At 43.2% G+C, this 25,016-nt stretch overlaps 1 protein-coding gene across 21 annotated transcripts in view; it reads right to left on the bottom strand.

Annotated features, from left to right (window-relative positions):
• Positions 1-25,016, bottom strand: part of svila (supervillin a) — a 138,997-nt gene that overhangs the window by 55,086 nt on the left and 58,895 nt on the right. For 15 of the 21 annotated variants that reach the window (XM_014157512.2, XM_014157516.2, XM_014157514.2 and 12 more), the window contains exons 1-2: positions 10,181-10,448; positions 4,298-4,361 (exon numbers count right to left, since the gene is read on the bottom strand). In XM_014157512.2, the coding sequence (XP_014012987.2) occupies positions 4,298-4,361; positions 10,181-10,244 (128 nt within the window). In that variant the 5' untranslated portion in view covers positions 10,245-10,448. Of the gene's footprint in view, positions 1-4,297; positions 4,362-10,180; positions 10,449-24,561; positions 24,909-25,016 lie in introns of those variants that run through there. The other 6 variants (XM_014157529.2, XM_014157528.2, XM_045702147.1 and 3 more) reach the window with 4 other exon arrangements.

Here is a 25,016-nt window from a genome sequence, read left to right as displayed (position 1 = left end):
AAACACCAGTCTCAACGTCAACAGTGAAGAGGCGACTCCGGGATGCTGGCTTTCTAGGTAATTGCACAGAAAAAGCCATATCTCAGACTGGCCAATAAAAAGAAAATATTAAGAAGGGCAAAAAGAACAGACACTGAGCAGAGGAACATCCCGGAGTCGCCTCTTCACTGTTGACATTGAGACTGGTGTTTGCGGGTACTATTTAATGAAGCTGCCAGTTGAGGACTTGTGAGGCGTCCGTTTCTCAAACTAGACACTAATGTACTTGTCCTCTTGCTCAGTTGTGCACCGGGCCTCCCACTTCTGTTTCCAGTTACAATAGTCATTTACAACATTAACAATGTTTACACTGTATTTCTGATCAATTTTATGTTATTTTAAATGGACAAAATAAAATGTTATTTTCTTTAAAAAACAAGGACATTTCTCAGTGACCCCAAACATTTGAACGGTAATGTATATATTCTTATTTGTTGTGGAATTGTTAGATATTGCTGCACTGTCAGAACTAGAAGCACAAGCATTTTGCTACACTTGCGATAACATCTGCTAACCATGTGTATGTGACCAATAAAATTTGATTTGAAATGGCACCCTATTCCCTATATATTGCACTACCCAAAAGTGTTGATATTACTGGTGCACTATATAGGGAATAGTGTGCCATTTGGGATGCATCCTCTGAAAAGAAATGGACTAAAGGGGAATCATTGACTGGGTTAGAAAAAGGCGTTCTGGATTCTCAGTAGGGCTGAGAATTGCCAGGAACCTCACGATACTTCGGTGTAGATATGATAGGTATAGCGATTCTCTCTATTCTATATGTATTGCGATTTCATTTTGATGTTCCAAACATAATTGCTCAATATAGCTAGGTTTTCATCCAATTGGCGACCGATTCATGCGAATATTCAAGTCTACATAGAAAGAAATACGCACATTTTCCCACCAGAGGTGTGTTGCCATCAAACTGACTATTTAGCTGTTAAAATGCTGTGCATGACGTAGTGCACATTAGAGCACGTTGACGCTTTGTTTTTTTAAATTTGGTACATGAAAGCTTAAGTTTGTTGCCATTGCATTTTCAACTCTAAGGATGGTTTTGTCACAAAAACTGTTGTGATAAATAGCCAACAGTTTGCTGATAACGTGGCCAGGGTAGGTTACATGATGAGATATGGAAAAAGCAAGCTTTATTATTATTATTTATTTTTATAATTGGCAGCCAAGCACCGATCATCATGTCACCAGCGTCATTCAAATGATGACCTAGCCTCGATATTGATTATTTACTTGTATGAAGCTCATCACCGTGTACTTAACCACCATAAAAGTTATGAAGTTCATCATAACTTATTCCATCTGCCTACAAACTATTCGTGCTCCTCCAATTCGTGGTAGTAGGCTACAACGTCATCGTATGAATCGAAGTTCACTGTGACATGGTTTTCTATCAATATTTGTGCATTAAATAGCTTCCAACGCAATTTGTCGCATGATGTATTTCACAGACCAAAAAAACGGTAATCTTGTTTGGTGCATTTTGTTTCTTCAACATTGGGAAGTTTTACCGACAAATTTGCTTTCCATAAGGACATGATTTTTTTTTTATGCATCAGGTCATTCATCCGCATTAAATGTTTGGATGGAAACCTGATAAATACGTCTGCTGCAGAGAGACGAGAGAGCATTAGAAAATGAGTTCTGGTCATTAAATGGAAATAAAAGACTGTGAACCAGCTATAGGTCTAGGATGAAAAATACCGGAGGTTTGACGCAGGTGCAGGCGACTAGCGCTACCTAGCAAAAAAAGTTAAACTAACTACAATAAGATTTCTGATATGCAACTAGCGATTTCCCCCCCATTCACTAATTCTCAGAGGTTATAAGAGGATCCAAATGTAAAAATGTTTACCATCTTTGGAAGTGAGATTGTTTTGAAACATGTTTAAGAATCTAAATAGCCGACCAGTGAATCCTGGTCCAATACTATCAACTAAAATGAGCAATTCATTAACAAAACTTTCTGCATTCATTTTCATTATTATACTGAACAAAAATACACGCAACATGTTGGTCCCATGTTTCATGAGCCGAAATAAAATCACAAATGTTCCATATGCACAAAAATCTTATTTCTCTCAAATATTGTGCACAACTTTGTTTACATCCCTGTTAGTGAGCATTTCTCCTTTGCCAAGATACTTCATCCACCTGACAGGTGTGGCATATCAAGAAGCTGATTATAGCATTATCATTACACAGGTGCACCTTGTGCTGGGGACAATAAAAGCCCCTCTGAAATGTGCAGTTTTGTCACACAACACAATGCCACAGATATCTCAAGTTGAGGGAGAGTGCAATTGGCATGCTGACTACAGGAATGTTCACTAGAGCTGTTGCCAGATAATGTAATGTTAATTTCTCTACCATAAGTTGCCTCCAACGTCATTTTAGAGAATTTGACAGTACGTCCAAACGGCCTAACAACGTGTAATCACGCCAGCCCAGGACCTCCACATACAGCTTGTTCACCTGTGGGATCGTCAGACCAGCCACACGGAGAGCTGATGAAACTGTGGGTTTGCACAACCGAAGAATTTCTGCACAAACTGTCAGAAACCATCTCAGGGAAGCTCATCTGTGTGCTCATCATCCTCACCAGGGTCTTGACCTGACTGCAGTGGGAAAATGCTCACCTTCGATCGCCACTGGCAAGCTGGAGAAGTATGGGGTCGTGTGGGCGAGTGGTTTGCTGATGTCAGCGTTGTGAACAGAGTGCTCCATGGTGGCGGTGGGGTTATGGTATGGGCTGGCATAAGCTACGGACAACAAACACCATTACATTTTATCATCTATGGCAATATAATGCACATAGATACTGTTACGAGATCCCGAGGTCCATTGTCGTGCAATTTGTCTGCCGCCATCACCTCATGTTTCAGCATGATAATGCACGGCCCCATGTCGCAAGGACCTGTACACAATTTCTGGAAGCTGAAATTGTCCCAGTTTTTTCCATGGCCTGTGTGATCCCCAGACAGCGTGTTCCAGTTTCCGCCAATATCCAGCAACTTCGCACAGCCATTGAAGAGGAGTGGGACAACATTCCACGGGCCACATTCAATAGCCTGGAGATGTGCCATGCTGCATGAGGCAAATGTTGGTCACACCAGACACTGACTGGTTATCTGATCCACACACTGTCATTTTTTTGTGTTAAAGGTATCTGTGACCAACAGATGCATAGCTGTATTCCCAGTCATGTGAAATCCATAGATGAGGGCCTAATGAACTTAATTCAATTGACTGATTTCCTTATATGTAACTCAGTAAAATGTATATTTGTGTTCAGTGTTGAATAAATCACATCAAGGTCGTAGAATCTGTTGGTCTATTCACACACTCAAATCTACAATATGCCACACTAAGAGCTGTTAGCAAAGCATTACATTGGGAAAAGAACATTCTTGAAAAATATCCTGAGGGCTGTTTGTAATGGAGTGGGTTGGACATCTTCACCACAAACCAGTTCTGGTATGAAATATACCACTAGAGTATCTGAGGGAAGGGGCTGTTGGGAACTAGCTTATTACAGGGCTAAGAACACACGACACACCCATTCTTAAGTAATTCATCATTTGAGTAAATGATGACAAATATACCTTATTTGGGTGTAGCCTACAATTGATCATTCCTTAACTATGAATTCAAATGGACAATAAATCACCTTCATACATAGAATGAGTAGACATATAGAACTGTAAATGTACTGTACTCTCATACTGTACTCATACTATAAACGTATACTGTACTCTTATACTGTACTCTCATACTGTAAACATACTGTACTCTCATACTGTACTCTCATACTGTACTCATACTGTAAACGTATAAACACTACACATACTGTACTCATACTGTAAATGTATAGAACTATAAACATATACTGTACTCATACTGTAAACGTATAGAACTGGATGGATACTGGATGCATATATGCAGAGCTGTGGAGTCATGAATGTTGGAGGGTGGAGTACTTGACACCAGGCCAAAACGTTGACACAACGCAATCACACTAATGCTGCGGTGGCGTTCACACTAGTGACCTTATCCTTCACTTTCTCACTTCGTTTGGACACTGTCCCAACAGACCTGCTGCAGTATAAAACACACACACAGGGCAGCATAGTGGTATACACAGGCTGAAGAGACTAACAGAAGTGCAATGGTACCATACACAGAACAGATACAGTACACAAATACTGATGTTATCTGTGAGAAAAAAAAATCTTACCCGAGAGCCGTCTTCTGTAGAAGTCTTGCGTTTCCAAGTTTGATGGGGGTCTCACTCCCAAGTCCTACAGAATTAGAGAAAACACAATTTAGACTACTAGACCATACCAAGAGATCTTCATCAGTTGCGTGAGAGAAGAGTTGACAGGCAATTTTGAATGACCAAACTAATCGCACAGTTTTTCAATGAACAAAAACACAGTGGAAGGCAGAGTGTATGAGAGGCTCCTAAAAGGTCATCCAACAACATCTGAGGATGACTCGGCATGAAGCACATTAATCAAGTAGACTTTACGCACCACTGGGGATATAAATTAAGAAAGTGAATAAATTGGAAAACAAAAACCTTTATTGAATCATGTTGAACAATAAAAGATGTGCAGCCTTAAGGTTGTAACAGTGAGAACAATGTAACGGAGTGTGTCTCAAATGGCCCTCTTTAGTGCACTACTTGGTGGCATTTGGAGGGAAGAATGGTGTTTATTTGAAGAAACCAGGTGACAGTTCAGACAGTGGTCTCACAGGACACACACACACTGTAAATTGCACTATGGATCCATCTGAAGTGGCTTGTCGCTATGGAGGTCACAGCTCAAGGCAATAGAGGATTGATTGCGTTTCATTGAGATGGATGCAGGCTTTAAAGTCTGATCACACGTCAAGGTCGTCTGTGTACATGTAGTGTGTGTTTAGTGTGTCTCTGCGCAAGTGCGCACGTGTGTAAATGTAAATGTGTGTGGCAGCGCCAGTGAGACCTACCAATTCTACCCAGTAGAAGCCTCTCTCGGAGTGCAGAATACAGAGGAGCGATACAAGCAACTCCAAAAATTAAAAACATGGTGACTAACCCTCACACACAGGTGACCGATGAGCCTTTACTAACTTGTCATCACAACACATTATGCTCAGCTACCAGCGATGCAAAGACCGTTGTCAAGCTCTGCCCTAATAAAAAAAACACAACCCTCAGAGCTCCTATGATGACAGCAGCAGCCTTGAATATGTCCAACACAATCTTAAGCATAGAAAAACTAAAACAGTGGAAACTGTTTCATGTCAATGTTACGGTAGCATGGCCATCAAGACCGGTCTTGAATTTTCTTTGACATAAAAACAGTGACCGTTAATTCCCATCTCCAGTCTATTAGCAGACTGATTATAAAATGGGTAGCTATGTGAAGTAAACAGCACACCATCCTCAGGAAAAACCAACCCTTATCACTACAAAGTAGAAGCCTAATATAAGTGGGTGCTGGATGTTACCGTGCCCTTTTAAAGAATGCTCAATGCTTTGTAGAGTTCTAGACCTCAGTGTGGTTGGTTATAGAGCAGCGGGGTCCTGTTCACTAGGTTCAACGCTGTGGAACGTTGCCGATAGAAAACGCCACGAATAGACCTGACATGGTTCATTAACATGTCAGAGAGACATGTTTGTTCTGCTTAACATATCTCCATCTGAACGTTCCTACAACACTGTGCCCTGGGTCATATTCACTGGGTGAATCTGGAGGTGAAAGAAAGGCACGGGTTTAGACGAGGTGCTGGCTAGCGGTGTAGAACAAGGAGAGCCTCACACTCCTGGAGCTCAGACGCAATCATTTAATAACCTAATAACCAACGTTTCGACAGACAAGCGGTCTTCATCAGGGTATATCAACGTTATTAGGTGATTCAATTATTGCATCTGAGCGCCTAGAGTGTGCAGCTCTCCTTTTCTTCTTCATATTCACTGGGTACCAAATGGATGACAACTGACTGAAACACTACCTGAACAATAACAAATACTTGTTTTGTTTCCATTGCACAAGGTTTTGCTTTATTGTGCCCTAATGAATATGACCCTACTGACCGCGGACTAGGGCTGGACTGACTGACTCACTCTGTGGGACAGAGAGAGAACACATGTGTTTCCACTTTGCCTGCCAGCCCCCCACCCCTAACCCCCCCGCCATTCCAGATCTGTTAGTCCATATTAAGGATATTTGGATGATGTTTAAAATCCCCCTGCTTTGGGAAAACATCATTTGAGAAGGGAGGAGAAAGAAGAGTCCCTACGCCTAGATGTGTTTTGGTACGAGACTAGTATTATTTCAGCTGGGGAGTATCCGGTAAACACATACTAGCTCAGGCCTTAGCCACCCTCCTTATATCGTAGCTTACAGCTCATCTTACCAGCTGATAAAGTGACAGGGATAGAGTGATCAGAGAAGGAAAACATTTTATGTAGGTACACCTCCACTCATCTTGTCTATCAATGTAGGCAAGAGAATTAAAATGGACTAATATAGATATTTGTCCTTACTGCCTACCAGTTAGCCTGGTTTCTGGTGTTTGTGCTGAATAGCCAACTCCTGCGGTCATTGACAAAGCTTGATAACGACCATAAGAATGGGCAAGGCGGCACAAACAGATCGGGGATTAGCCTTTTTAACCCAGTATCCCTGTAGCGCAAAACAACACGTAGCTGTTGAGGGCATAGTGCTAAAGGTGCTGGATGAGTCAACACGTTGAGCCCTACAGGGGGAATGGAGGACCATCAGATCAGAAGCAGCCCTATGCAATAAAGCAGAGGAACCCTTACAGAAAGAAAGGAGGGTGCTTCCTGCATTACACGTTCCACACACAGGCATAAAACCACTACAATGATCACAGATGTCCAAAACCCTTTGGTGTTAAAAGAAGGTGAAACATTCTTCACACCGTCACACATGTAGACTGAGCTATTAAAAGCATGTGTCAAACACAAGGCCCGCGGGGCCGAATCCGTGACACATTTCTATCCGTCCCGCACAATGATTTGGGTTCGTCAAGTCATTCTTGGCCCGCTTCCATACCGCCCACGATGCACTGCACTACAAGTCACAGTAAGCACTGCCAACATTGCCACACACACCCCTCCTCCCAGACCCATCCAGTGCGCTGTATCATGTCATCACTAATGGCATCTTCTACCGGACCGAAAGTTTTAACGTGTTGTAAGCGAAACATCCATGCAAAGTTTGGGTCATTGCTGTAGCCTACAGAAAATGTAATCTTGGTTGTCAATAAGTTAGAAGATAAAGGATTCACGCGTGGGTATAAATTACTACTAAAGGACAATAGGACACACAAGCGAGTATAAATGAGTCAACAGCGGAGTCATCTACTTTATGAAGTTACAGCCTGATGCATTTGTGTCGGTGGATTCAACATCAATTGCACTGCTTTCGTGTTACCAGGTAAGTTGACAGAGCACTTATAGCAACGAACTGGGTAATAGTCACAGGGGATGAATGAGCCAATTGGAAGCTGGGGATGATTAGGTGGCCATGATGGGTATGAGAACCAGATTAGGAATGTAGCCAGGACACCGGGGTGCCATGGGATCTTTAGTGACCACAGAGAGTCAGGACACCCATTTAACATCCCATCTGGAAGACATCACCCTACACAGGGCAATGTCCCTAATCACTGACCTTAGGCATTGGGATACATTCTTTTTAATAGAGGAAAGAGTACCTCCTACTGGCCCTCCAACACAACTTCCAGCAGCATCTGGTCTCCCATCCAGGACTGCTTAGCTTCAGAGGCAAGTCAGCAGCGGGATGCTGGGCGGTATGCTACTTTCATGTGTCCCATTTACAGCGCACAGCAGAGGGATAGTGTCCAGACACATGCCACAGTCCTAGCTAGGCTACTAAAATGTTACAGTCTGGCTTCAGTTTCTAAAGCTTGACAATGAATAACCAAAAAACAAAACCTGCAAAAAAAAATACAAAATATAGGCCTATTACAGCAACATTAGAGCAGTAGCCTAGGCTGACTACTCAACTAGGCCGAAGACATTGAGTGTACCATACAGCAATGCTGCATTCAACTACACTGGTGATCCATGCAATGTAACAAAGAAGAAAAAAGGTTACAACGTAGCTACGTTTGTCATTTACAGTTATTAAAACACTTTTTGATTAGGGTGGACAAATAATTTTATCTTATTTTAATAATGTTAAAATGCTATATAGAGCATCCTATGTACATAAGCGGACATTATAAAAAGGCCATATTTTTTTCTCTCTAATAAAACAGCCAGTTTGGGCCAGTTGTATATAAGTGTTTTGTAAAAACAAAACATAGGCCATGTCTGGCCCACAAACTTGTTGTATTTTTTCAATATGGCTAGTGTGCTGATTGAGTTTGATACCCCTGTAGTAAAGTGAAACATGGGGATCAAGTGATTTCATTCATCAATGAAGGGGTCTGATCCTAGATGTTCTAGCAGTGGTTTATTTCATGATAAACACACTATGTCGCTATGAGGGCGAAATTACCGTTTACTGTTCCGAGTAAGAGCTCTCTCCTTGTCATTTACAGACTTAATACTACAGGTTCTATACACAAGTACTAATACTTGGAGAAGGCAATAAAACCACATGGGGCTGATCAATTAAGTGTGTGCAGAAATGACCATTCAAGAGCATATGTCCCTGTTTAGAGGGGATTACCCTGAGCAGAGCAGCCCTGAACTAGAGAGAGCCCAAAAAGAAATGTCACTAAAACGACAACGGGATCACTTACATCACAACTCTTACTACCCCCATCTTCTACCACACACACACACACTGACCTCCCCCAGCATCAGAGATAAAGTGAGGGAAGGGTTTAGTTTAGATTTATAAATACTAGGAGGAGTAGCTAAGTCAGGTGAGACTGAGCCAATCAAAGCCTTAAACCCCTTAGCCTACAGTAGATACTATTACTGTTTGCCAATTATAGACAATCAATCAAGACAATGAATAGCTAACCAAGCCTAGTCTCATTTCATTAGCAAGAACATTGCACGTGTATTATTTTTTTAATTGAACCTTTATTAGCCATGGTGGACTCGTTAGCAGTACGCAAGTAGTCAAAGGCTGATCAAATGACTGATGGCTAAGTATTGGTCTGGGAACAGCGGTGTGTCAAATTTATGCTAATAACACACATCATCCCTCCAACCCACCAGACCCCAGTTGTGTCCCAAATGCACCCTATTCCCTAGTGCACTAATTTTGACCATAGGCCAAAAGTGCACTATGCAGGGAATGGGGTGCCATTTGGGACACGGGATCTCCTACTGGGTTTTAATGGCTGGGAACCAATGGTGTTGGGGCACCGGGAACACCTGTTGTGAATTCTCAGCCAGTTAACCAAGCAGAACCACCACTCAACACCCAGTTCCACTCTCTGGACGCATTACTGAGAGTAGGAATTGTTTACAATTGTGAGAATGAGAAACATAGGCCACACACACACGCGCACTCAAACACGCACTCAGAGTTCTTGTCACACAGTCTGACGCGAAAACACTCAGGCATGTGCAACTAACTACACACAAGAAAACATAATATCTCTGACATAACTGTCCAAATAAACTAGAGACAGAAAGTAAAGCCCAGAAATAACTCTCCCTCCTCCTGCAGTCAAAGAGAGTCTCTTATCTCGACTGTTATGTCCTTGGAGGCTACAGCTGCAGACAGCGCAAGGACAACTGGAAACGGGGCCAGTTAAGAGAGACAATGTTGCCTCACTTTCCTCAGGCTACAGCCCCAGCCCCCATCCTCAGCCCCAGACCCAAAGCCCCATCCTCAGCCCCAGACCCAAAGCCCCATCCTCAGCCCCAGACCCAAAGCCCCATCCTCAGCCCCAGACCCAAAGCCCCATCCTCAGCCCCAGACCCAAAGCCCCATCCTCAGCCCCAGACCCAAAGCCCCATCCTCAGCCCCAGACCCAAAGCCCCATCCTCAGCCCCAGACCCAAAGCCCCATCCTCAGCCCCAGACCCAAAGCCCCATCCTCAGCCCCAGACCCAAAGCCCCATCCTCAGCCCCAGACCCAAAGCCCTATCCTCAGCACCAGCTCCATCTTACCTTGGCTGCAGAACTTGACATGGCTCAGGTAGTTTGAGATCCACGGGTTTGCGTTCCGATACATTCTTGCAAGACCAGGTAGGTACAGAGGACAGATAGAAGAAGAGAGGGATAGAGAAAGAGAGCTGGAAAGAAGGAAGTGCTGAGGTCCGACCCGCAGGCAGGCAACTGACTGCAAGGTGATGCAGAGAAACAAAAATCGCAGTCAGTCGGTGCCCGGGGACGAGCTGCCCTCAGCACAGAGAGACAGAGAGACAGAGAGACAGAGAGAGAAGAGAGAGAGAGAGAGAGAGAGAGAGAGAGAGAGAGAGAGAGAGAGGCAGAAGGAGAAGGGAGGGAGTCAGGTAACGTTAGAGAAAGAGGGACAAGGAGAGAAAGAAGAGTGAGGGAGCTGATCCCCGATCAGCAGTAGTAGCGTGTGGTAGTGGCTGCAGTGCAGCGTTGGTTCTCTCTGTGCAGTCAGAGTGGAGCAGAGTCTCTTGACAGCTCCCCTCTAGTCTCCTCCAGCAGTAACGCTAATAGCAAACTGGCTAACGGCTAATACTAAACAGACATCCCCTGCCTTCCTCCAGTGCAGCCTAACTAAAGCAGCTCAGTGCCTGCTAATCTGATTACAGGCAAGAAATTAGCTAGGCCCCATGGCTATGCTCCCAGATTGGACCCGAGAGGCTGGGTGTCCCTCTATCTCCTGCAGACAGACTCAGAGAAAGGTATATACTGTAGAGTGGAAGTACTGAGAATGTGCTGCGGTGTTCCCTTGGCCCAGTGACAAGGCAGCAGTGGGACGCTACAGAGCAAGGGGAGGGCGAGAGAGCGAGATGAGAAGACAAAATTACAGTCTCAGCTGGATGATAAATTCCACTCATCTCTCAGTGGTGACAGAACGAAGGAGCAGAGAGAGAGAGAGAGAGCTAGCGAGCGAGCAAAGGAAAGGGAGATGGAGGGAGAGGCTAAGAGAGAGACGGAAGGTGAGAGAGCCAGAGAAAATGTGAAATTGCCGATTATGGAGCTCCAGTCATGGGATTGTCCATCTGACTAACCGTATCATTATGGTAAAAACTATGGCCGTCCATCCCTAGAGAATCCAAAAGAGCAGTAGTGTGTGTGTGTGATCACAGAAAGTGAATAAGATCGTGTAGTCAGAGGGATAGAGAGGATACAAGTTCAGACCTGCAGATTTACACTGAGGGTACACACACACACACACACACACACACACACACACACACATTACTTTGATTCCTCAGCCAATAAATGATGTCACCAACCCAACACTACAGTAGCAGTGTCCAAACACGTCCTACTTGAACCCAGGTGTGACGTCAGATCAGTTTATTAGAGGTGGCAGGTTTGGACTCTTCTCTCTCCCTCCGTGGTGAGCTCATCTGGTCTGGGCACACCAACACACTCACTGCTAAGTAACACGGCAGGTGAGACAGCTATACGTTTGTCTGTAGTCTACTATACACTAATAACAGCATTAACCGCAACAAGAGATTCCATCTGACCAACCCTTCCTACCTTTGAGACCCAACGTGGGAATTTATTTTTAGATCATTTTCAGTTATATTCTAATATGTAGCTTGAAATACAAAGCATTGAAACCAATTAGTTGTGGAAATACTTAGAGAAACATGTCTCTTACACCCAATACAACGACAAGCATTTTCTTGAATGGGTGAAACATTTTAGCTCTCTACTGTCCCTAGTGGCAGCAGGACGCCGCAGAAGCTCAGCCATAGGATAACCATAACCACCGCAGACCCATACTCACTCTTAACATTCATCCCCATATAGACAGAGGAGAGAGGAGGAGGACTGGACTCCGTCACTGGAGGAATGCAGTGTTGAGTCTGGAAAGAAGCCGACATTGTGCTCTGCTCTGATGTTCATGCCTCTCCTGCTGGGTCCAGACCTGGGTTCTAATGTTATCGTTTACTTTCCAAAACTTTCAGCGTTTCATTGAGACTGTCTGGAGTGCCAGATAGGGCAGGGATTGCACTTTTGGGACTATACCATTGGTCCATTCCATCAGGTAATCTCAAATCAAGTGCAGCTGAATTAATTCAAATAAAAATAAAACACTTTTTGAACATAGGTGTGGTTGGGTCACACAGAGGGGCTTGGTGGGGCTAACAGCCTAACAGAACTGGATACCAAAGCCTTTTGGTCTCCCTTGACCATGGAAATCTATCACCATCTGATGCATACCCAACCCGCAGACCAACGTCCTTACTATTATCATCATCAGTCATTAAAATATGACGACCCTACGGTGCCAGAGGATGGGCAGGCAAACCAACGCAGGCTCTGCTGTAGCACATGTACTGTAACTGTAGCTCGGGGTTTTCAACAGGGGGTCTGTGGAGGGAGTGCAAGGGGTCCACGGAAATATATACAGTACCAGTCAAGAGTTTAGACACACCTACTCATTCAAGAATAATAGTGAAGACAAAACAATGAAATAAAACATATGGAATCATGTAGTGACCCCCCCCCCCAAAAAAGTGCTAAACAAATCAAAATATATTTGAGATTCTTCAAAGTAGCCACCCTTTGCCTTGATGACAGCTTTATACACGCATGGTATTCTCTAAACCAGCTTCACCTGGAATGCATTTTCAACAGTCTTGGAGGCGTTCCCACATATGCTGAACACTTGTTGGTTGCTTTTCCTTCCCTCTGCAATCCAAAATCATCCCAAACCATCTCAGTTGGGTTGAGGTCGGTTGATTGTGGAGGCCAGGTCATCTGATGCAGCACTCCATCACTCTCCTTCTTAGTCAAATAGCCCTTACACAGCCTGGAGGTGTGTCTTGGGTCATTGTCCCACTAAGAGCAAACCAGATGGGATGGCGTATCGCTGCAGAATGCTGTGGTAGCCATGCTGGTTAAGTGTAGCTCAGTTAGTAGAGCATGGCGCTTGCAACGCCAGGATGGTGGGTTCGTTTCCCACGGGGGGCCAGTATTTAAAAATGTAATAAAATGTATGCACTCTACTGTAAGTCGCTCTGGATAAGAGCTTCTGCTAAAATGACTAAAATGTAAAAAAAATGTGCCTTGAATTTAAAATCAATCACTCAATCACAGACAGCGTCACCAGCAAAGCACCCCCACACCTCCATCCTTCACGGTGGGAAGACAACATGCAAAGATCATCCGTGCACCTACTCAGCGTCTCACAAAGACACTGCGGTTGGAACCAAAAATCTCACATTGACAGATTTCCTCCGGTCTAATGTCCATTGCTCGTGTTTCTTGGCCCAAGCAAGTCTCTTCTTCTTATTGGTGTCCTTTAGTAGTGGTTTCTTTGCAGCAATTCGACCATGAAGGCCTGATTCACACAGTCTCCTCTGAACAGTTGATGTTGAGATGTGTCAGTTACTTGAACTCTGAAGCATTTATTTGGGCTGCAATTTCCGAGGCTGGTAACTCTAATGAACTTCTCCTCTGCAGCAGAGAAAAGAAATCCCACAAATTAACTTCTAAAGCACACGTGTTAATTGGGTAGGGCGTCATCGTAAATATGAATTTGTTCATAACTGACTTGACTAGTTAAATAAAGGGTAAATAAAAAATAAAAATTTTAAATGAGCCTCATGAAGCTGATTGAGAAAATGCCGAGAGTATGCAAAGCTGTCAAGGCAAAGGGTGGCTACTTAGAAGAATCTCAAATTTGTTTAACACTTTTTGGTTACTACATGATTTCATATGTGTTATTTCATAGTTGTGATGTCTTATTCTACAATGTAGAAAATAGTACAAATAAAGAAAAACCCTTGAATGAGTAGGTGTGTCCAAACTTTTGACTGGTACTGTACAATATATATATGTTTTTTAAACGTTATGAATATCGCTAGCAACAGAAAAAACATGTTGAATTACATACAAATCTATTTTCTACTGTAGGTAACGTCAACTTTATTCCTCAACTCCTAATATTGAGCCAATGGTCGCGGTCGCCTGCTCAGACGTTGCATGCGTCAACCAATCGTTGTGTGCCACGTCACCGACTGTGCCTTTCAGGAACCAGATTGCTATAACGTATGCTGGTAGCTGATACATAAAATACCTATCCATGCGTTGTAAGATCTGGCATGCGTCAGCAACGCCTGGGCAGAGGAATGCGGCCATAGGCTTTAAAGAGGCATCCGTGTGTGCCGCTGGTTGCTGGTAAGCTTTGACTGAATGAATTTGCCAACCTTTATTTAGCTATTAGCAGAAACGTGTTTGAGTTAATTTTTTATCTAATAGGCTACGTTAAAGTTTAGACTTCCTCTTCTAAGGGTGAAAAAGGTACCCTAGTGGCTAGTGTTGGGCCACTAAACAAAAAGGTCGCTAGTTTGAATACCAAAGCCAACAAGGGCAAAAATCTGTAAATGTCCCCTTGAGCAAGACACTTAACCTAATTTGCTCTAGGGACACTATACTACTATGGCATTTCACTGCACCTATCCAGTGTTTGTAACAATAAAACATCTTTATTTTTCAATATTATAATGCGTGGAGGGCAAAATATTAATAATCTACAAAATATATTAATTTTAAAATGTTGATTACTTCTCCTTGCCATTCACCTGACGATAAGACATGATGGGGGTCTCTGGGTCACCGGTTTGCCTGGGAGGGGGTCCCTGGGCTAGAAGGTTGAAGGCCCCTGCTGTACTAGCTCTATGATTACAAATGTAGTTTGGAATCAGAGGCAGTTAACTAGCCCATTCCGAGATCTGTTTGTGCCGTTTAGTCACAACATGACAACGAATGAGCATAAGAATTGGCAAGACTGTACAAAACAGACCAAGCTAACACTTACCAGTATTTATGCACACACGCACAAGTATCTGGTAACCAGTCCTGTGGTCCAATGGAGAGGCACTAACTTGTAATTACACGCCTGGCTGCTAATATCGGGACAGTCAAACATTGTTGCTCTGCATTAGGCTGGATTACATTCAAAAAGTGCCCCAATCTGGCAACTGCATCCCAAAACAAATCTTCAAGGTAAACCACTAGAGATTAATGTTATAACCTTTTCATATGGAATGTGGTGCCTTGAAAGCGTCTCGGCTATGGCATGTTTGTTTGTCTGAAGAGTACTCTAAGGCTTTTTAAATGCCAACACGAAACCGTCTCTGGATATAGTTTCAAAGTGCCACTGAACGGGCATTTTATTTGTCTAAAGGAATGCCGCTTCTGAAGCGGGATCATCGTCAATCACTAAGCAACCAGAACTGTCAATCAAATAATCTCGAGCTACCTATGCGCAGCCTGCATGCGCACAGACCACTTTTTAATAAAAAAGTATATTAAAGTTAATTTGTTGTTGTTTGGTATTGTTTCCCTGATATTCTATGCCGAAGTAGAATTCTACTGTCTGAAAAATGTAGACGCGTACGATGCTGCACATTTTTGTTTTTGTCTGAAAGGTTATAAACCTAATGTTTTCAAAAAAAATGTCATTTTGATCTTTGTTAGTACAGTTACTGATAAGGAGACGAGAGGGAGGAAGAGCTTGTAATACAAAACGAAAACATCAGTAATTTGACAAATTTTGAATTTGATCAGTACACAAAAGCCAGCTTCTGAGGCAATCCAAGCGAATCACTTTTTTGGGGATGTTGAACAAAAACAGGCCAACGATGAGACCTCTATCATCGTAACAGCAGCATGTCCACACCTCCCCACCAATTATACAAAGATGCCTGGGTGTCAGATTAATGCAACATAAGAATTTAATTACTGTATACAAACACTTAAAGACACCCAGTGACAGGAATAGCACTTTAAATGACCCCAGCGTCTCTCCTCGAGCCCGTTGATAGAGTGTGTATGCGTGCGTGGCGTGGCGAAGGAAAGCAGGAAACGTTAGCAGGTTTGTCTCGAAATCTGGGCCCAGAACTCAACCTCTCATCCCAGGCCTCCCCCTCAGAAATAAAGCCCAGATTTACTGTTTCTCCCACAGGAAATACTGTATATCCCTCTCTTCTGGCAAATTAACAAGGGAGGGGTCCAGCACGTTTGGCCATGTCTCTACAGACACATAGCAGTGCTCAGCCCAGAGTCCATCACTCCAACAGAACCATAAACTAATACAGAAGGTAGGCATAGCATGAAGAGGTAAAGATGGTGTTCCCCTTTAATTTAGCTGCCACTGCAAAAAAAAAAAAATTCTGCCGAGACTGCTTTTTAAGGGATAGAGCAACATTTTTGTAATTATCCCACTTTCTGCTTCCATGGATTCCATTTTTAGTTCCCTGCATGCAATTTGAAGGAAGTTGCTAACTAGCACTAGCGCAATTGCTAACTAGGGTTACCATGCTAGCGGTTCTTGTAGACTTCCAGTTATTGCCTACCTTCAAGTTCATTCCAACTGCACACAGAGAAATGAAAATGGTAACCCATGAGTTGATCGGACTCTGGGTAAGAAGAAAAAGGGCTCGATTGCCAAAAGTTGTGCACTTCATAGGGAATAGGGTGCCATTGGGGACAGTCCGTATTTGGGAGCGCTACATTTCCTCAGACACTTGTAGAAGGACCAAAGATCTAAATTTACTGTCCCAGTTTGCGGTCATAACAGTCATTGGTCCTTGGACAGTCAGAGAACTGCACAAGGTCAGACACATTCCCTTCATAACACGCACGCACGCTGACACAATGGAAGATAGGTTGGCCTCGTTTGTAGCCAGCTCACTCTGTTCAATCTACCCTAATAAGGTGAGGTGTTAGCTGAGTGGCTGGGCAGCAGAGGTCACTGACTGGGTATTTACCGTCACAGTTCACTGGCTGGTACCCAGGCCTGGTCTGGACTTACCCAAACCATCTCTATTGGGACCAGGGCCAGTAATACCCAAGAACAATGTGTATCAGTCCAAAAGACCAGACCATGGCAATGTCCAAGGCAGAGCACACAAACTTCAAACCTTCCAAAAAGATCCTGGCCTCAGCTTACTGTACACACAAGCTTTTTCTCAGATACAACTGCCACAAATAGGAGGACCAAGATAACTACGTCCAACTCCATCCGTAAACACTAGCTAGCTATGCCCTGTTGCCCCACCCTTTGACAGACTTACCCAAGATAACCCAGATAAAAGCGTCCCTAAGAAGTGGCTCTCGATGGCTCATGGTGGAATGCTCTTTAGAGATCACTAACAATGTGTGCAGACTACCCCCACAGTGTTGGTTAACAGCATGCAGCTCGAGAGTTGAAACCCACTATGAGATTTGAATTTACTGTAGACCCTGAGAGAAATATTTCCACAGAAAGAGAGAAAAAGGTGGAATGCAACATACAGCACCAGAATACTTCACCAAACCCCTTAATAATAATAATAATAATAATAATATTATTATTATTTTTACGTATTTTTTCCTCACCAATTTCGATCTTGTCTCGTCGCTTAAACTCCAACGGGCTCGGAAGGTGAAGGTCGAGTCACGCGTCCTCCAAAACGACCCGCCTAACCCCGCTCTTAACACCCGCCCGCTTAACCCGGAAGCCAACCGCACCAACAAACCTGGGTCTCTACTGACGCTTCTAGCATTGCGCCACAGTGCCTTAGACCACTGCGCCACTCGGGAGGCCCCCACTGATCCCATTTGCCAAAGCATTCCTGGTGTTCTTCCCATTCCATTCCCACCCGGCAATCTTCCCAGGAACTGTCATCCCATTTTTGTTTAGTGTATGGGAAAAGCTGGGACTAGGACAGATGCCGATTTTGGAACCCTTTATTTAGTATCTTTCATATTTCAGCCACTGGAATCAAGGCCATAACAGTCAAAAGGTAAGCCAGCAGGTAGGAGGTTGTGCCATTGGAAGACTAATCAACTGAAACACCAGAAAATTCTGCTGGCCAAGACAGAGAAGCTGTACCTATTCCCAGAGAAATGACTGTGTGGAAACTCAATACACAAAAGGAAAGGTTTTAGGGTAGATGCCAGAATAGTACAGTAATATACCAGAAAGTCGGCATATTTCATATCCCCATGAACCTTTGACTGGTTACTTTGACACTATTTACTCAGCTCTCTTCCTATGGCGTTAAATGACCATAAAAAAAGGAAAGGGCCATACTAATTCAATGGGATGTGGGGCACAATAAGTTAGACCAATTTAAAATGGAGAGCTCAAATTAAGCTCCATTGGAACGTAGACATGTTCCCAATTCCAGTCCTTCTCTCCCTGTCTGTTCCTAGACCTTTCTCCCTTTTCTCTCCTCGTTTGTTTCTCGAATAAATCCCCCTTTATAAGCCCTGTGCAGCTGGTGAAACTTTCAGATTTTTTTATTTTTTTTATAGAATCACACAGTACATTCCAAATTCCAAATGATTCTAAACAGTGCAGCCAGAACCCAATCAACACATATCTGGTAAGGGTCTGTTCCATTTATAAGCAGCAGAGCTGACAGTTCTGATGTTACTGTTAGTACTGGAATAAGTGCTACCAGACAGGAGGCTAAACCCCAGGGGATCCTGGATACAGAGAGATAGATCACGCACACTGGAAGGCACTTCCTCGGAGCTCTGCTCTCTCCCTCCACACCTGTAGGAAAATGCATCCTAGCTTGCCGAGACTGTCCACTCTCCCTCCCCCTCTGTGTGTGTGGTGACTATCGCAGTCAGTTGTCTGTGCTATGGCTTACATGCCATTTAAATCAGTCTACGACAATTGTGTGCGTGCATGTGTGCCACAGCTGTTTATAGATCCCTCTATACATCACTGCTGTCTACAAGAATACAGTATGACCGCTCACCTCAGCTATTCTACACAGCGCAATGTTGACACTTCTGCAATTCTACACAACCTTACAGTCCAAATGTCACCAATATGTTTCAAATCAGAACACACTCACATATCTTAGATTACAACCAGCTCAGTGTAACAACCACATTTGAAATGTGTTCTACCCTCTTGTGGCTTTGAGTCTCTGACTCTTGTCAAAGAGTGAAATTTAAGTTATAACCAAAGGACTTTGCTGATAACTACTTTGAGGAAAATTGTACTTACTATGCCTATGACATGTGGTTGTCCCACCTAGCCATCTTAAGATGAATACACTAAGTCACTCTGAATAAGAGTGTCTGCTGAATTACTAACATGTAAATGTAGGTCAGAAAGCACATAAATAAAGGTACTGGTAGTTAGGTTCCATGCTATGGGAGGCTAAAAGTAAAAAAATTGGTTCGAATAAATCACACACACACACACACACACACACACACACAGAGTTGAAGTCTGAAGTTTACATACACCTTAGCCATACACCTTAACACATTTAAAAAAATTCTAAAAATTCACAATTCCTGATATTTAATCCTAGTAAAAATTCCCTGTCATGTGTCAGTTAGGATCACCACTTAATTTTAAGAATGTGAAATGGCAGAATAATAGTAGAGAGAATGATTTATTTCAGCTTTTATTTCTTTCATCACATTCCCAGTGGGTCAGAAGTCTACATACTAATTGAGTGTATTTGGTAGCATTGCCTCATGAAGCTGGTTGAGAGAATGCCAAGGGTGTGCAAAGCTGTCATCAAAGCAAAGGGTGGCTACTTTGAAGAATCTCAAACACTTTTTGGTTACTACATGATTCCATAGGTGTTATTTCAAAGTGTTGATGTCTTCACTAATATTCTATAATGTAGAAAATAGTAAAAATAAAGAAAAACCCTTGAATGAGTAGGTGTCTAAACTTTTGACTGGTACTGTATGTATGCATGCATGCACGCACACTGAACAACAAAAAATGATGCAACAATTGAAGATTTTACTGAGTTACAGTTCATATACGCAGTGGTGGAAAAAGTACTCAATTGTCATACTTGAGTAAAAGTAAAGGTAACGTATAGAAAATAACTCAAGTAAAAGTCACCCAGTAAAATACTACTTGGGTAAAGGTCTAAAAGTATTTGATTGTAAATATACATAAGTATCAAAAGTAAAAGTATAAACCATTTCAAATTCCTTATATTAAGCAAACCAGACGGCACAATTTTCTTTTCTTTTTTATTTATTGACGGATAGCCAGGGGCACACTCATACAATCTGCCAGATCAGAGGCTGTAGGGATGATCTCTTGATAAGTGTGTGAATTGGACCATTTTCCTGTCAAAATGTAACGAGTACTTTTGGGTGTCAGGGAAAATGTATGGCGTAAAAAGTCAGAAATTTGAAAAATCAGTCTTGCCTACTTAAACTGCATACTAAATCATACCTCATACTAATTATAACATATTGTATAGTAAAATCAAATGCAGTAAGCAACATGGATTCCTGCTATTCATTCATTTTGGTACAGCGCATCACAATATCAGATTATCAGCTGTTGTCAATCACAAGTGGGTCTCAAAAAACTATTATCTTCCTCAATAGTGTGCAGCGAATTGTACTAGATGAAAAGCCAAAATGAGTAGAACATCCTGGCATACTCAAGATGTATCTTTTAGTATCTAGTCATTTATTAGACTCCCCATTAGCTGTTGCCAAGGCAGCAGCTACTCTTCCTGGGGTCCAAAACATTACATCATACACATCTACATTGCACCATTATTACATTACATTACAATTTTACAATACTACATTACTAAGAATAATGTGTGGGTGTGTAATATGTTCGTGTTTATTCACAGCCCGCGTTGTGCCGTGGGATGTTTTGAAGTAATTTATTTATCTGATTTTATTGCTAGCTTGAGTTACCTAAGGTGGGAGAGCATTCTATGTAGTCATGGCTCTATATAGTACTGTGTGTTTCCTAGCCTCTGTCCTGGACTTGGGGACTGTGAAAAGACCCCTGGTAGCATGTCTTGATGGGTGTCTGAGATGTGTGCTAGTCGTTTGAACAGACAGTTTGGTACTTTGAATATACGTCAATACCGCTCAAAGACCAGTAGTGATGCAGTCAGTCAATCTCTCTACTTTGAGCCAGGAGAGATTGACATGCATGTTCTTGATGGAAGCCCTCTGTGTACTTTTAAGGGCCAGATGTGCTGCTCTGTTCTGGGCCACTATAAATTTGCCTATGTCCTTATTTGTAGCACTTGACCATATAACAGGGCAGTAATCTAGATGAGAAAACTAGGGCTTGTAGGACTGGTTTTGTGGATTATGATGTCAAGAAAGCAGAGCTTTATTACAGCCAGACCTCTCCCCATCTTAGCTACCGTTTAAATCAATATGTTTCGACTATGTCGGTTTACAATCTAGGGTTACACCAAGCAGTTTAATCTCAATTTAATTCATTACTAGACACAATTCATTACTAGATTTAGATGAGGTTTAGCAAATGTTTTGTCCCGAAACAATTTAATTAGTTTGACATATTTAAGATGAACCTATTACTAACCACCCATTCCAAAGAACGCAAGTATTCTGACACGGCCAATGACTTGCGTGGTCAAGCCAGACATATGTTAAGACTCTCCTCTGGCTTTGGTCTGAGGCTTCCTCCTGCATGGCTGGCTCTGGCTCAGGTCCACCTCTGTGTCATGAACCATCAGGCTGTTGGGATGTTGGACGTGTCGCTCAATAAAAGTCCAAACCTCCTCATTGTCTCAGATAGAATATCGATCACCAGACAACATTTGAGGTTAGGGAAGTGTCAGCTGACCCTTCACCTCAGGATGGCCATTAGAGATCCTACAGTACAGTCAGGTAGGCCAGGATCCAATTCAATAGGGAGACAGACCCACGCTTGAAACTGAGTGAAACAGGGGAGGTCCAAGAAGAACAGATTTCCTATTGCAAAACATTTAGCTATTGTGTGCCACACTCAACACAACCCTGACCTGAACACGAGGCCTCCCCAGTCCCAACCCATCTTAAATGACAAGACGGACCAAAACAAACGTTGTCGGTTGCACGCTCTGTCGTCTCTGAACTTCATTTTAGGTTTGTTTTCTAACGATTACACGCCTAGCAGGTGATCTATTGCACATAGCAGTAGTTCTTGTTAGTCTCACATGTCCTTAAGACCAGGCGATTTGTTGTCAGTACTCTTGAACATTCTGTTCTGCTGCCAGCCTTCTCTATGGACACCCATCACTGGAGAGACCAAACAAGGCCGTCAAAACAAACCTCTTATTAATAACAGACCTATTGGAGTGTGTGATGACAAAGATATCACCAAGCTAAATGAAGGGAAGGTCAACAACATGAGACATGTCAAGTTGGAGTACTCTCCTGTCCAAAACGGTGCGTCTACTTCCTCACTTGGCTGAGAGATGCATGGTGATAGGACTCGTTTCTGTTCCTGGCAGGGCCGGAGTAAACAAGCTCTACATCCAGTCTACATCCCCATCTATCCTCAGATTGTATGGACACCTTTATTAAAATTGGAGAGAGATGCGACGGTCATGTCAGCACTCATTGCAGTGGGAGACTATTTGCAATCTTAATTGCACTAGTGTAACACAAAAAACATCTAGTTCTTTCTCCATCTCAGAAGGATCCATTTAAATGGACTTCTCCCAGGGTCATCACATGAAGTGATCGGAGTGCGAAGAAACAGTCTCTGCCAAGACAACAGCTACAGTATATAAGTGCTTCCAGTAAACGTCTGAAAAGATTGGATGGTCACGGAGGGTGAATCCCTGGGGCTCAGACTCTATTACAAACAGCTGACGTTAGATGCCATGGCAACAAAGTAAAAGTGGTGAAAGGCTTATGGGGGGGGACTGAAACCGTAGACTACGGGGACGGCATCAGGACTTTCCTTTCTCACACCCAAGCCAGAAGCTACCCGGAAATTAGATCACAGTTAGCCTATTAGATAACGCTAAAACTGGGTATTTATGGAACGGTGCTAAATAGACACTTAGCCAACAGTTGGCCCCAATCAAATGACATGTGGAAACCGTGCACAAACACACACTTAAGTACACAGGATACTACACACACTTAAGAGGTGTCTTGTCCAGACCACAGGTGATATCCATCTGAGAGATGTTAAGTAAATAATGAAGCGCCCTCACAGGTGTTAAATGGGCCTCAAGATCACATTTCAACTCTGGATTTGTATACGCAAAGCCATCTTAATGTGGTACTGATCTAGGATGAAATACTGCAGCTATAAAAGAAAAATCTACATTCCACAAATAAATGATTTTTTTTTTTGCCACGGTAGCATTAGTTAGCGCTAGTTGGCTGTACTAAAACTCTTGTATTTTTCATCCTATAGCTTGTTCTCCATCTTTTTAAATAGTGAGCCAACATGTTTTCAGCACTTATTTCCATGACTGATGAAAACTACATTTTCTCATGCTCCGTCTCTCGGCAGCAGACAAAGCATAGTGAGTTATACGTTTGGAACATCAAATCACAAAATTACAGTATCGAATCGCAATACATACAGAATTGATACTAAGTATTGTGATAACGTCGTATCATGAGGTCCCTGGCAATTCCCAACCCTAGATTTGTTTATGTTGCCATAGTCCTATGAGCAAGCATGCACGCATTCCATGTCAGGGCAGTTGTGCTCTATTTCTGTCCTGTGTATTCTGATCCTGACCGAGAGAGAGCAGAACAGGTGCAGGACAATGTGCAGCTGTAGTGTCAGGTCATGACAGAGCTATGTCCCAGTCCTTTACGGTCTCTCTCACACACACACACACACCACACACACCAACTACCCAAATCGCAATTTCACCTATTCTAAAGCTTTTTGCACTTCACCACATTCATCTGTGGTATAATCCATCTGAAGCAGTATATGAGCGTGGAAAAATCAACAATATCTCACGAGAAAGTGGATCGGACATGTCATAGGGCTTTCACCTTTTCAGAGCATTAAGAATCTTCATAAGGATTTTATAAAAAGCTATACTGGTCAACAAAAAGGTGGACAAAAGTTCAGCATCAAACTGACTATTGACATTTTCTGATTTAAGCTGAAAATCTGTGCATGTCATACTTCTAACGGGTCTGGGAGGAAGACTCCTGGGCTAGGATAGGATAGGTCAGTTGCTGTGCAGCACCAAGTCAAACAGGCAGGTACCAGAATGAAATTGGGAATGTGAGGAGAGAACGAGAATGGGTTCCAACAAGGACTGTTCCAATCAACCAAAATGGGGATACGGACTGTTCCAGAACACCATTGGGTTCAGCAACACCCCATTTCGCTGCACTCTCCCCCTTCCTCATGGTCCATCATCAAACCAGTTCACTTCCAATAGATAGGGGTCATCCAGCCAGCGAGCATATCAAATCAGACCACCTCTTCACTGAACACATAATATAAAATACCCAACGACAGCCCAGCTAGCAATCCATTCAAACCGTATAAAGGCTTTTAGAAGCCAGTCAGTATTTCAAATGTGGTTACTAAAAAGGGTATCTTCTCCTCACAAACCTTCCCCCAACATTTCCTCAACTCAACTCCTTACTTAAGTTTTCCTCTCAGATTAGATGTGACAGTGTAGTGCCTGGGCTGGGGTAGGTCTTCTGGGGTAGGTGTTCCTGGGCTGGGGTAGGTCTTCTGGGGTAGGTGTTCCTGGGCTGGGAAGGTCTTCTGGGGTAGGTTTTCCTGGGCTGGGGTAGGTCTGTTGGTAGTAGTGCCTAGGTTAGGGTAGGTCTTCTGGGGGCAAGTTCGTGGGGGTAGGTCTCTAGTGTGTTGGGTCTCTGGGGGCCGGATAGTTCCACAGTGGGTCTGGGAGAAGATCACAGCTAAGCACAGGAGGGCTAGTAGGACACGACTGACATGATGCACGAGTTGCCAGCACCGTTAGAACGACGGCCGCCTCCCCCCTCTCGCTCCCCCCTCCCCCATGCGTGGCAGTTATATCTGCAGCAGGCATGATTCAGGGAGCTGACAAATTTAGAACGGTGCTTTCCCACTCAG

Source organism: Salmo salar, chromosome ssa19 (genome assembly GCF_905237065.1).
Source record: "Salmo salar chromosome ssa19, Ssal_v3.1, whole genome shotgun sequence".
In the NCBI taxonomy this organism is placed as follows: Eukaryota; Metazoa; Chordata; class Actinopteri; order Salmoniformes; family Salmonidae; genus Salmo; species Salmo salar.
This window is presented reverse-complemented; position numbering and strand designations above follow the sequence as displayed.